Raw genomic sequence first — 14,267 nt, 5'->3', positions numbered from 1 at the left:
TAATGTTAAGATGAAAATTACTTTGCATGATAGATAGACGAGATGTGAAAAAAAAAAAAGCATGAGAGAAACATTACTTTATAAACCTTAAGACTTAATAAAAAATTTGATATTTTGCATATAAAAGCATTGTAATGTTTACTGATAATCTGCCAAAGTTCGTTAACATTCGCTTACTAATTTAAAAGTTATAGCATAAACTATAACAAGCACAAATTGGTTACAAGGTCAGTCCCAGGAACCGAGCCTGTGCTGAAATAGTTAATAACCAATCTAAACATAGTCACAACATTGCAAGAAATAGTCACTGAATATATTCCATGTTGGTTGATATGTCGTACTGAGTTATGTGTTTGTGTTTTTTTATTTAAAACAACATTGTAGCATATAAAAACTGACCTTAACACTATAGTAAGTTATATTTCGTTTCTATGAGGATTTTTTTGTTAAAATGTATTTACTGAATCATGTTTTTGTTTCTTGCAGCTAGAAGATGACATATTAACTAAACCAGGTTATGTGACAACCATGAAGAATTTTGCTTATAAGCAAATTACAAATAAAAAAGACTGGTTGATTCTGGATTTTTGCCAATTAGGATTTATAGGTTAGTCTTTATTTATTTCATCATGTTATATTATGTTAGAGGTATTTTTTTAAGTATTTTTTTAATTGAGTTTGGAGACCTAGTTTCAAGTATGTTAACATTGGTTGCTGTAAAGACCATTTCTCTTAAAGGTAGAATAATATTTACATTTTATTCCTTAACTATTTTATAATGAAATACTGAGAAAATCAATGACAGCACTGCATACAGTACAGGATAAAAAAAGTATTCTGATGCTAAATAATGAAAGATACTGAAGTTGTATGAGAGATTATGTCGGCTGAAAAAGAAATAGGATTTTGAGTGCTATGTTTCTTGCTAAAATGTCAGTTATTTTTTTTATAATAATAAATTGTTTATTTACTTTTCCATAATCCATTTCATTTATCACCAAATTAAAATCTAAATCTACCACTGTTAAGTTTTCATATAATACACTCAGTTAAGTTAATAGAATAGCTGATACCAGAAAACAATAAATAATTATAAATTATAAGATTATTCTTTGAATATTTTGGTTTGATTATCTGTATTTCATATAGCTTACTTAATTTGTTTTTAATAATTTTATTTAGCTGTATATTTATATCCTTTATCATAAACTTTCATATTATATATCAGTTGACAGTTTTCTGTTATAGCTCACCAGGCACTAATAAAGTAAAGAATACAGATCTTTAACTTGACACTTGAGGGTTTTGGATTCAATTCCAAGTGCCACCAACTTGCTCACCCTGTCTTCATTATGGCAAAGCAGCTAAGGCTCTCTGCCTCTGTTACTCATTTCGACCTGATGAACAAAGGGAAGACAACTGGTTGCAGAAGTTGCTTCTATTTTATTTTCACTTGTACCAACCACGGCTTCCAGAACAATGTGCTAATAAATTAATTGAAGGTAGTTGGTTAATGGGGCCATTAATTACTCAACTAGGAAATACCAATGATTTTCCAAGTCTAACCCTAAATATTTCACACCTTTGATTTGTACTGTTTAGTTCTGTATCACTGACCAGATATAAATATGATACTAAATATAACAAGCTTTCCAATGATGCATAGCCCTGTATTAATAGCTAGATGGAGACATGTTGCTCTGGTTGAATTGTTCCAAGTGACCAGAATTGTCTGGTAACATTATGATGTGTTAATTTTTTTTATCTACCTCATTGATTAAATTTGAATAAATTTGTCAGTATTCTGAATATATTTTAATACTAATTGAAACCAATTACAACTCTTTCTTTCTAGGTAAAATGTTTAAATGTGTTGATCTGTCCAAACTGGTAGCCTTTTTCGTTATGTTCTACAATGATAAGCCTGTCGACTGGCTTCTGGACAACATGGTACAAACCAAAGTGTGTCGATTTGATAAAGATGTAGTGAGTAACTTTTATATTATTTATTTTTTTCATTTTAATTTCATGAAATTTCATGTACAACAGTCGCTACACAACCTAATGTCTACAACCCAAGCCTGCTGCTAGCAGAGTTGTACAATGGTAGCTACATAACCTAATGTCTACAACCCAAGCCTGCTGCTAGCAGTTGTAGAACAGTAGCTACACAACCTAATGTCTACAACCCAAACCTGCTGCTAGCAGAGTTCTATAACAGTAGCTACACAACCTAATGTCTACAACCCAAACCTGCTGCTAGCAGAGTTCTATAACAGTAGCTACACAACCTAATGTCTACAACCCAAACATGCTAGCAGAGTTCTATAACAGTAGCCACACAACCTAATGTCCACAACCCAAGTCAGCTGCTAGCAGAGTTGTACAACAGTAACTACACAACCTAACCTGTCTTTAACATGTGGAGTGAGACAATTAGTTAGATATGACAAAACCAAGTTACCCAACCTGTCTTTAACATGTAGACTGAGACATTTAGACAGGTGTTATTAAACCAAATTACCCAAGGTTCTTTGGTCTTGATGCTATGGCAGTCACATATTCTTTCCCATGTGGTTTTTTGCTAGCTTGCCTCACAAAGAGATGCGCTCGTGCACACGTGGATAAGTAATAATACCCAGGTGCACACCCTCAGGGTCCACTTAGTATGTTTGCAAAATTTCATGTTCTAGATTCTTTCTTCGTGGAGCTATGGCAAGCATACATGCTCTTTTATTATTTTAGACAAGCTAGATTTAGGTATTGCTTTGTATCAAACATCTTAGGTGTACTGGAAGTACAGTAAAAAGTCATAAATATTAATTGGTGTTAGAATATGACAAGTTAAATTTTGATGTTTTATATTCGACAAGTTATGTATACTTGAAGTACAGTCAAAATTTGTTAATGTTTGTTTGTGTTTGTATACACAGTTTGTATGTTTCTGAAGTAAACATTGAGGTGATTGAACTTTGAACATATTGATGATAAGCCTATGTTAAAATTACATAGTTATTTAAACCTTATGCAATGCTGTTTTATGCTTGTATTCATCGTGTAATTATGTTGATTATTTATAGGTTATTTGTAGCATTATGATAGCAAGTAAATACACAATACCATGTTGAGTAATATAAAGTTTATTTACACTTCTTCTTCCAACAATAGTGGATGTAAACTTTATATTATTGTAGCGTTATTGCTGATCTACATTAAAAGCATGCTCACTTCTATAAAACTCACAAATTCCTCACAATGAAAAGAAGTTTTTTCATGAAATATGAATTTGATTATTTTTTTTCTTATAGAAAGAATGTAAGAAGCAGAAAGATGCTGTGTGGCTGCACTACAAGCCATCCCTGTTCCAACATGTTGGTACTCATTCGTCCCTCAAAGGAAAAGTACAAAAATTAAAGGTAAAGATGTAACCTTTTAATCAACAAGTCAAAGTTTCAAAAACAAAAATCATAAGAAATATACAAATAGTTAAAAGTTTTTAATCTTCATAGTTTAATTCTTCTACAGGTAGACTTTGTGTAACAGCTGCTACTCAGACATATAGGTGTAATATTTTTATTAACCAAGACAGAATAAACTATGGTTCTGATCTTGTGTTGTTTGTGGGGTGGGGTGCATTTTTTCCCTCTTAGGCGAGCATTGTCGGTCTGTCGGGTGCTTCTGCTTGTGATTCATTGATCGTACACGTCAGGCCCGAAGCTGTTCTCCACTTTCACATTCACCATCAAGAAAGCATCACTCCTGTCTTCTTCACAGCTTTCCTTTGTGCTTGAAATTCGACAAATCATCTCTGCCTAACCAAGATTTCATGAAAATCGTTAACTTTTCCACTAAAAACTTTCAAAAATAACCAAGAAAAGGGCAAAGAGAAATAACTTTAATTTCTGAACACCCCTGGTTTATCAAACCTAATTACCTACCATTATTAGATCAGATAACCAATCCAACTGCTTCTCAGAGGTACAAATATATTAAACTTAATAACCAACCTCACTGCTTTTCAGAGGTACAATTATATTAAACTGACTAACCAAGGCAGCTGTTGCTCAGAGGTACAATTATATTAAACTTACTAGCCAACCTCACTGCTTTACAGAGGTACAAATATACTAAACTTACTAACCAACACCACTGCTACTCAGAGGTACAATTATATTAAACTTACTAACCAACACCGCTGTTACTCAGAGATACAAATATATTAAACTTAATAACCAACACAGCTGCTGCTCAGAGGTACAAATATATTAAACTTAATAACCAACACAGCTGCTGCTCAGAGGTACAAATATATTAAGCTTAATAACCAACACAGCTGCTGCTCAGAGGTACAATTATATTAAACTTACTAACCAATACCACTGCTACTCAGAGGTGCAATTATATTAAACTTACTAACCAACACCGCTGTTACTCAGAGGTACAATTATATTAAACTTACTAACCAACACAGCTGTTGCTCAGAGGTACAATTATATTAAACTTACTAGCCAACACAGCTGTTACTCAGAGGTACAATTATGTACAATTATGACTCTCAGTTGAGGCTGTCTGTGATATGATTTGTAGTGAGATGGAGACATGTTAGGTCTGGGGGTGTTTCTCCAAGGGGTTCTGAGGCTCTTTTTGCTGATGATTTTGGACATTTAGACTCATTTTTTCCGGCGCTGTCCTTTACAAGGTCACCTTCTCATGAGGCACATTTGGAGAAACCACCTCCAGCTCCTTTTTTTAAATTAGTTAATCAAGTGTGTGATGTTCTGGGTTTTCCCAAATTGTCTTTGAGTCTACACCTTCCTTGTTGGGGGAAATATCTAAGTGCAAATACTTAGTTCTTCCTCCATTTCCTGATATTGCTGTTCATGTTGAGAGGTTTACCATTCAGTTACATGAATGGATAGCTATGCCTTGTCCACCATGTTTATTGGAACAACATGCTTTGGGTTACCACCACCAGGGGGATGCATATTTAGATTTTTAATGACTAGATTTGCTTTTGAAAATGTGGGGTTCACTATGGTTCTGAGGTATTTATGATCCCTCCAACTATTGTTGGAAGCCTCTCAGCAATCACCACATCAATTTGATGATGAGTTGGGTCATTTGTTGACATCTACATTGGTACAGTTGACTGCATCTGCTTTTTCATTAGTTTCTTGGCTGGTATGTTGTTGGGATTTATTTGGTAGAGATGCCTCATTGGAAGGCATTTGTCTACCAGCTGCAGCTCTCCGTGAGATATATGACTATCCTATACAACATTTTCTAGACATATGAACTTTCTTTACCACGGATCCTTGGGTGCTACAGGTTCTTGCATCAGGGTTGCATCTCCACCACCATTATTCCCCCAAGTTGTAGTGTTTCCACCTCCTATGGATCCTCGGATAGTGGGTCAAAGGGGCAGTAGAGAGAGATGACCGTATTTTTCCGGGATTTTATTCCCGATTATTTGTTGTACCCACAAAGATGAGAGATTGGCATCCGATCATCAATCTTTCTCATCTCTACCAATTCTTAGATTCTCCCAGGTTCACGATGGAGTCATTCCTTTCACTATATTGGCATTTTTCTCCAGGACTTTGGATGACCAAGTTCAATGTGGCTGATGCCTATCTCCACATTCCCCTAGCAGAGTCATCCCATCACTACCTCCATTTTGTGCATAAGGGTCAAGTACTGCAGTTCTGGGCTGTACCCTTTGGACTAGCATCTGCTCTTTATGTGGTCTGCAGAATAGTATGAGCTTTTTCATGTCACCTTCATTCTTTAGGCCTGTGCACACATCATTATATGGCACCATCTCATCAGTTGGCAAAAAGTCACACCCAGATTTTCCTTTCAGAAGCCACCAAGGTAGGCTTTTATTATCAGAAGTGATAAATCTGTTTTCATGCCAACTCAATACATTGTCCATCTAGGTGTCTATTTCAACACATATCTAAGTCAGGCTCAGTCAACTCCCATTTGACTCTATTCTATGAAACAGGCTGTCATTGGGGTCTTTCACTTTCCTGTGATTTATCCAAAGTTACCTTGATGAGGTGGGTTTTAAAATTGATCTATATTGCTTATTTTGGGCTCTGTTTCCAGGAGAGAAAGCTTCTGCGAGTCGCGTCTCATCAGATTTGTTGCATCTCCATGTCCTTAGCTGCCTGGTTGAATTGCCCACTGGAGAACATCATGTGGGCTGATATGTGGACCTCACCCAATACTTTTATCTCACATTTTTTACGTGATCTGGCAATTTCTTCCTCTGAGGGTTTTGACAATCCCCATTGGCTATCTTAACCATATCTGCTCGATTATAAGGTTGTTGTTGTTTTTTTGCTACTCTTATCTCTCTTCTGTACAGGTCCATTCTCATCTTTTTTTCACTGGATCCTACTCTGTGGTAAATGTTACCCAGGCAGGTGTGCTTTTTTTCTATCAAACAAATTCTGCACTAGAAATCACAATATATACAGGTTGCAACAGGCTCTGCAGGAATGAGGTGTTCCATAATACCTTCTAGAAACTGACAGGGTGGTATTACTGTACTGTGCTAGACCACCACTCATGGGCTATCATGAGTAAAGCATAAGGAGATCCTGCCCATTCCTACCAATCACTGGATTGAATAAATCATGGTCAGTTTGCTTTTCAAAATTTATGTAACTTATTTCCACAGCACTATTCCTTAGAACTTGTACTTCTTCGGGTTAAAGAGAAGGTTTTTCCACTTCAGTGTTGCTTATTTTCTCGTGATTCTGTTGGCTTGGAAAGCATCACTCTATGGCTACAGGTTGGAATTCACTCAGAAGTATATACATATATATAATAGTTTGTAGTCCTATTGCCCTAGCCACCAACATGGGATATAAGAACCATGGTCCTTTAATTCTAACCCTAAGTAATAGTTGAGGCCTGGCCTATATCAATGATAAATCACATAAAATTCCACCCATAATATAGGAATTAAGTTCCGGGTGAGGAGCATACCTTTTCTGGATGTAGTGTGGTTTCCTCACTAGGGTGTCAATCTTCTATTGACACACACATGATCAATTCAGATGCTTTCTGTATGGATAATGCTCTCACTGGCCCCTCCACCTTATCAATGTGGAATTCTAGCTGTAGTGAGAGTGGAGGTAAGCATGGTTTGGAAGTTAACATTTGATTTAGGAAAATGTTAATGTTTATAATATTACCTACTGAAGAAAGTATCAAAACTAATAGTTTACCATGTTACCTACTGAAGAAAGTATCTAAACTAATAGTTTACCATGTTACCTACTGAAGAAAGTATCAAAACTAATAGTATACCATGATACCTACTGAGGAAAGTATCAAAACTAATAGTTTACCATGATACCTACTGAGGAAAGTATCAAAACTAATAGTTTACCATGATACCTACTTAAAGAAAGTATCAAAACTAATAGTATACCATGATACCTACTGAGGAAAGTATCTAAACCAATAGTTTACAATGTTACCTACTGAAGAAAGTATCTAAACTAATAGTTTACAATGTTACCTACTGAGGAAAGTATCAAAACTAATAGTTTACCATGATACCTACTGAAGAAAGTATCAAAACTTACCATGATACCTACGGAGGAAAGTATCAAAACTAATGTTTACCATGTTACCTACTGAGGTCACGTACCAAAAGTGTATATATTTTTTCTACGTTCTTCTTAGATAGTCCGTTATGAATTTCAAATCAAAGGCGTAGAAAAATAGGGTTTTAAATGTAAGTTTTCCTCGTACATATTTGTGCATATGAAGCCTTTTTTTTTAGTACCATAACCAATGATTGCTGTTCAAATAAAGCATCTCTGTGTTGTGTAAGAAATTTAGTGGTTGATGATCCATTATTTGTTGAAGTTGCTGGAAATAAAGTGTACTTATACTTTCTTTATTTGAACTTGGCATTAATCACAGAGATGGTATTGGTTGTAGTGGTTCTGTTCTAATCAAGGAATTGTATTTTTTCAATATATGTAACTTAATAACAGAATAGTGAAGGACATTGTTATTTAGTCTGCAAAATGTATTTTTTTTTTTAGAAAACGATTTACTAACATATGCAGTTTGTAGATAAATAAAACTATTTAGTTTAAATACTTAAGTTTACTTGAGTGTGTATATTGAGCTCTTTATCTCACTGGGTTTTTCTTTCTCTTTTCTCAAGGACAAACAGTTTGGGAAACTTGCCCTCCACTATGCACATAAAAACCCCTCAGCGGAACTTAGTACAACACTGAGGTCTTACAAAACGTATAACTTACTAAGAGCCTATAAGGGAGAGACGTTCTTTTGGGGTTTATTGCCCCAGCGAGGAGATAACATTAGTTTTAAATTCATGCCACCAATCAAGATAGAAAAGTAAGAGACACAGTTATTTTTTAAGATTTAGTGAATAAAATCATTTTAGTTGATAAATGTGTTTCTAATTCTAAGAACTTTGAATAAGAATATGTTATAATATGTCAACCACACTACATCTGCTATATCCAGTGCTGACAAGGCCTTTCACTCAATATAAGGTCTCGTCAGACCTGCTCAAATATAACAGACATAGTAGTGGTCTTGTGAACTAGATTAAGTTAGGGAATTGTAGTTATCATACCATCCGTTTAATGTCATGTAAGTAGGTTAGTTTGTACCAAAATACAATCAGAAACAACAAGGTTGAGGATTCATTAAACCAGCATATTAAGATTATAACAATGTCAGGGTTGATAACATATAAGGATCTCTTGAGCATGCACAGTTCAGGAAACACAATACACATGGTATGTAATATAAACTATCAATTAAGTGGCTTTCCGAATGGTGTTGGTGTATAATATTGCATACTATACTTTAACCCATACTGTTAAGTACTTTCCAAACACTGGAGTGTTGGTGTATAATATTACATACTATACTCTAACCCATACTGTTAAGTACTTTCCAAACACTTGAGTGTTGGTGTATAATATTACATACTATACTCTAAGCCATACTGTTAAGTACTTTCAGAACACGTTTCTCTGAGTTTTGTATGTAATGTTATGTGACTATGTAGAACCTGAACTGTTAATTGCTTTAAGGTCCTGTTTCTCTAAGGTTTTATGTAAAAGACTGATTTAGTAGAACCTGAACTGGTATGAAATATTGTGTTTTAGTATAACATGTATAGTTAAGTGCTTTGAGATTGTTTCTCTGAACTTTGATGTAGACATTTGTGTGATTTCGTAGAACCAGTATAGTTAAGTGCTGTTGGTGTTTATTTATTTGATTTGTGGTGTGAGAGATTGTAGTAGGACAAGAGAAGTATCATAACATTAAAACATATACTTTACTCACTAATGTTTTCTTGAAGTTTTAATCTCTAGTAGAAACTGATATGTCTGATTAGAAGTTACATCTGAAAACCAGTGCTGTTGAAATAGAAATTAAGATTTGTCACTTAATTCTGAAAATTATTGTAAAGATAAAAACATTCATTTCTGATGCGTGCTCATTTTACTACACTGTTTCTCTAAATATATAGAAAAAATTATCATAGGGAAGTCCTGCTCTTCAAGAATTGCAATGTTTACAGTCATTATTGTGGAATCAGACAATTAGCAGTGGCATTTCAACTAAAACACATCTTCCCTAGCAACAAAGATGCTGATACAGTGGGAATATAATGGACCCAATATCTTCTAGATAACTGAGACACATCTCCCCTATCTACTATAATAAGAATAGCCAAGGAAAGTAAAATAAATGTATTGATTTGAAATGGATATTTGCAGTGAGAACCTAGCTGAGGAAGACATTTTCAACATATTGTAATACACTAAATCTGTACTGCTGTGTGTTTCACTTGAAATGTGTTTTTAACATGAAATAAATTCAAAGTGCGTTACGAAAACTAATATTTTAGCAGGAAATAATGTATAGTAAATTAATTTTTGCAATCTGTGGGTTGCAGATTTGAATCCCTGTCACCAAACATCCTTGTCCTTACAGCCATGGGAGTATAATAATATGATGGTCAATCCCACTATTCATTGGTAAGAGAGTAGCCCAGGTTTTGGCAGTGGGTGTTGTTGACTAGCTGCCTTCCCTCTAGTCTTTAACTGCTAAATTAGAGCAAATAGTCATCGTGTAGCTCTGCACAAAATTCAAAACAAATCAAATCACCAAATATTTGAAAAGTAATGATATTAAATAGTATTGAAACATCTTTTGGAAATTATTAGATTATTTATATTTCAACCATTTACTTCTTCTGCTTATTTTTATTCTTACGAAAAGTCAAGTTTAAAAAGGAATTTAATATAATTTATTGTGTTGTGTTTAGTAGTGTAATAGGATGACCTTCCTTAAAACTGCAAGGATGAGCACAGATCACAGTTCGCAATCCGCTGGCCTGGATGTACTTTATTATATTATGAAGATATTAAGCATTTGAGGCTTACATGCTTGCCGGGCATTGTTGGAGGATTTATTGTAAATAGAAATGTAGTTACAAAGAAGAATACCACTGGCTAAAATAAAATTGTGGCTCTACAAATTGAGACGGGCCACCTGGTGAACCAGAAGATATTACAGAGAAATGTAGGTGATGAAATGTCTTCATTCACTGAAACATTGTTATTGTACGTAAATACAAGTGTAGTGATAGCAATGATGGGAAAAACTGTAACAAGTAGGAAAAAATACACAAAGCTATTTAAGACAAAAAAGAGGTACAGGCATTTCTTGGTAATGACAAAGTTGACAGTGGCTGAACTTATTGCTAGGTTATTCAGTCATGCATTACTGAGATATATATCATAAATATCTGGTCTTACAGCCAGGTTATTCAGTCATGTTTACCTGAGATACCATAAGTATCTGGTCTTAAAACTAGATTATTTGGTCATGCATAACTGGGATAAATATCTGGTCTTACAGCCAGGTTATTTAGTCTTGCAACCAGGTTTTATTCAGTCATGCATAACTGAGATATCATAAAGATCTGGTCTTACAACCAGGTTATTCAATTATGCATTACTGGAGTATTTATTATAAATGAAAAAGTCAATACTGTACAAAAACATTCTAATTTAAAATGTTATTCTTCATGCAATACTTAGTTTGTAAGTTTGATACTTTTATTCTTGTCTGTGTGTTATTCCATATTGTTCCATTGATTTATTCAGAAGTCCTTATTTGGTGGAATACCTTTCAGTTTATTTTGGCCCACTGCACAGATACACTAGGTTTTATGTGATGAATATAAAGAAATAGTAGCACAGTCTACCTTGGTAATTACTCTCTAATTCTAGTGAGGCCTAATTTGGTTTTTAGGTATGCTGTTCTTTATTTATGCTTTCATGGTTTAATTGAAGTTCTCTTTCTTGGAAATGAAAAATATTAGTCCTTTTTTAACATCAGTATCTTTAAAATATTCAAAAACAGTCATAATGTTATGTTAAAACATAAATGTGTATTCTTTCAAAATATCTTTTACTAGTTAACATACACCAGTTGTGTTTTATTATAATCGCCTGGCTCCGTACAATAATAAAACCAGTAAATGCATTTCCACAATCAGATTTTCATAATCTCGCATTAGAGAGGAAGATAACCCGTATGTTAAAAGTTCTTTCAAACATTTATCAAAGCTTTACTCATTGCTGGTCTTATTATTAGTTCTGATCTATGTAGGTAGCTTGCTTTGATCAGAAGTTAATGATAATAACATTTAGACCTGTTCCTCATCTTCTCAAATATTTGCATTTAGGTTTTTATTTAGAAGTGGGAACCCTGAACACCCTGATGACAAGTTTTTTAACACCACTGTGGAGGTTCTACCTGTGAATGATCCTTCAAAGCAATTGCTTCCTAAAACCAGGGATGGCTACTATGTGGTTGGGCTATTCAAAGACACTACTGGTATTTCTGAGGGCGTAGTCCCGGCCGACTTTGGCCCAATCAGTACTCTGAGATTGCTTGTTCGTGGGGACAGTGAAAGGTGGGCCATTCTTAGCGAGGTGAGTTTATGTTTACTGCTGGAACTTTCGTTAGAGAAATTGTAGCTGCATTGTCTCAATTTACTATAAAGGTGATAAGTTATGTCTTAAAGATTATGTAGAATGGCTTCTGCTTTCCTTCATCAAATTATATGACATTTTATATATACATTAATTGTTCACCCTAGATAAATATTTTTGATCTGACCCAACTAAACACGTCTTGTGTACTAATCTATAATGAAATAACTTGTTCAACTGAGATATTGTGATCCTTTCAATTCGTTCTCTACTAATTCACAAACTCTACAAGTTGTTCTGTACTTCACCAAATTATAAAGATGTACTTTTATGAAATTTAATGTTATTGAATTTTCAGTTAACATGTAATGTGAAATGTTATTGATGTTTATGGTTAAAATATCGATGTTAGTGGTTAACATGTAATGTGAAACGTTATCGATGTTAGTGGTTAACATGTAATGTGAAACGTTATCGATGTTAGTGGTTAACATGTAATGTGAAACGTTTTCGATGTTAGTGGTTAACATGTAATGTGAAACGTTTTCGATGTTAGTGGTTAACATGTAATGTGAAACGTTATCGATGTTAGTGGTTAACTTTTGATATGAAGTATGATGTCACTGATCTTGTAACAAAGTGAATCAATCTGATATATTTTGTACAGTTTCAAAGGATATATTTAATCATGTGTGGGTTTGTTTGTTTTTCAGATATTTATTAAGCCTCTTGTAATGTCCAGTCCCAAGCCCGGTAAGGAACGGTGACCCCAAAGTAACTATCTTAAGGACTGAAGCAGAAAAAGAATTGCTTTTACATAAATATTTACCTAAAAAAAGTGCCTTGAATATCAGCCAGAACAAATGTATATGACTTTCCTTATTGCATGGTTTGGTGGAAGTTTGCTGCTGTTTGTTTTAAAGAAAGGGTTTTTGGGTACACTATCCCACCAGATATGAGCTACTTGAGAGTTTGTGATGTAACAGTTTAGGTTTTCTAAAAGTTATATTTATGAAATGCAAAACAATATTTTATTAACTGAAAGAAATATCAAATTGTATTTGTATTGGAATATATGAATTTACATATTGATGGAAGCAAAGTTTGTTCAATTAAGCTAGTCTAAAAATAAATAATTACAGGAAAAATTATTTTATTATTGTAAATGATATCTTAGGGTAAAAATTGTTGGTTTCATTGTAACATATTATCTGTTTAAAAACTATATTGTTTAAGAATGTGTTATCACTTAAAAATCCTTCTAGAGAAAAGTTGGCAAAATTTATAATTGTTTCTGTTTCATATAAAGTTTTTAAAGAAGTTTGAACAATGAGATATGTTAGCCAATTTTCATTGCATCTTATCAAAGTATAAATATTTCTGACATTTGTAAGGCGTGCAACAATTGATTGTAAAGCACTGTAAAAGTAGGATATAACTGTCCGACATTAGCTTGCCGTTAGTGTTAAAGAATATAAAATATTCTGTAACAATTTTTTTGTAAATAAATCCTCTGAGGGTAGAGTTAGTAGTATAATGTGTCATCATGATAAGTAAAGTTTCATAGTGTAGTTTGAACATTATTTTTTGTTTATGAAAGGGAAATCAAAATATTAATAACATAAAGTTAATAATTGGGGTTTGATATTTTAGGGTCAAAACTTGTCAACATAATTTGCTTTTTTTTTTGCCTTTTAATTATTTTCTGTATTCTTGAATTTTGCCAGTTCAGGTATGAAGTTGTGTATGTCATAATGGTTAAAGCTGGTTTTCCAGGATGGAAAATGAAATTAGCAGATTGATGTAGGCTTGCTCCTTTGAAGATGAATGCATACGATTGTAAGTGATAAACGTTTTCCATCCATTCTTACCACAAAACATTTATTTTGATACCAAAAAGCACAAGAGTTTCATTAAATGGATGGTTATTGGTGTTTTGTACTTAAAAACATAATGTCATTGTAGCTGTGGCAAAATAATTAATAGTAATGTCGTTTTTCCTGGTAGTTGATTTGATAATGTAGAGTTGCTGAACGCCCCATTTCTAATAGTTTATTTGATAATGTAGAGTTGCTGAACACCCCATTTCTAATAGTTTATTTGATAATGTGGAGTTGCTGAACGCCCCATTTCTAATAGTTTATTTGATAATGTGGAGTTGCTGAACACCCCATTTCTAATAGTTGATTTGATAATGTGGAGTTGCTGAACACCCCATTTCTAATAGTTTATTTGATAATGTAG

The 14,267-nt window shown here is 33.7% G+C and overlaps 1 protein-coding gene across 1 annotated transcript in view; it reads left to right on the top strand.

The window, feature by feature from the left end:
- Positions 1 to 12,851, top strand: part of LOC106472945 (alpha-1,3-mannosyl-glycoprotein 4-beta-N-acetylglucosaminyltransferase B-like) — a 30,897-nt gene extending 18,046 nt beyond the window's left edge. Inside the window, exons 5-10 of the mRNA XM_013933615.2 lie at positions 487 to 607; positions 1,856 to 1,986; positions 3,309 to 3,416; positions 8,198 to 8,391; positions 11,774 to 12,023; positions 12,737 to 12,851. Coding sequence (XP_013789069.2) covers positions 487 to 607; positions 1,856 to 1,986; positions 3,309 to 3,416; positions 8,198 to 8,391; positions 11,774 to 12,023; positions 12,737 to 12,790 — 858 coding nt within the window. The 3' untranslated portion in view covers positions 12,791 to 12,851. The remainder of the gene's footprint in view (positions 1 to 486; positions 608 to 1,855; positions 1,987 to 3,308; positions 3,417 to 8,197; positions 8,392 to 11,773; positions 12,024 to 12,736) is intronic.
- The last annotated feature ends 1,416 nt before the right edge of the window (positions 12,852 to 14,267 follow it).

Source organism: Limulus polyphemus, unplaced genomic scaffold (assembly GCF_000517525.1).
Source record: "Limulus polyphemus unplaced genomic scaffold, Limulus_polyphemus-2.1.2 Scaffold5756, whole genome shotgun sequence".
Classification (NCBI taxonomy): domain Eukaryota; kingdom Metazoa; phylum Arthropoda; class Merostomata; order Xiphosura; family Limulidae; genus Limulus; species Limulus polyphemus.
The sequence above is the reverse complement of the archived record's forward strand: the minus strand, read 5'-3'. Positions and strand labels throughout refer to the sequence as shown.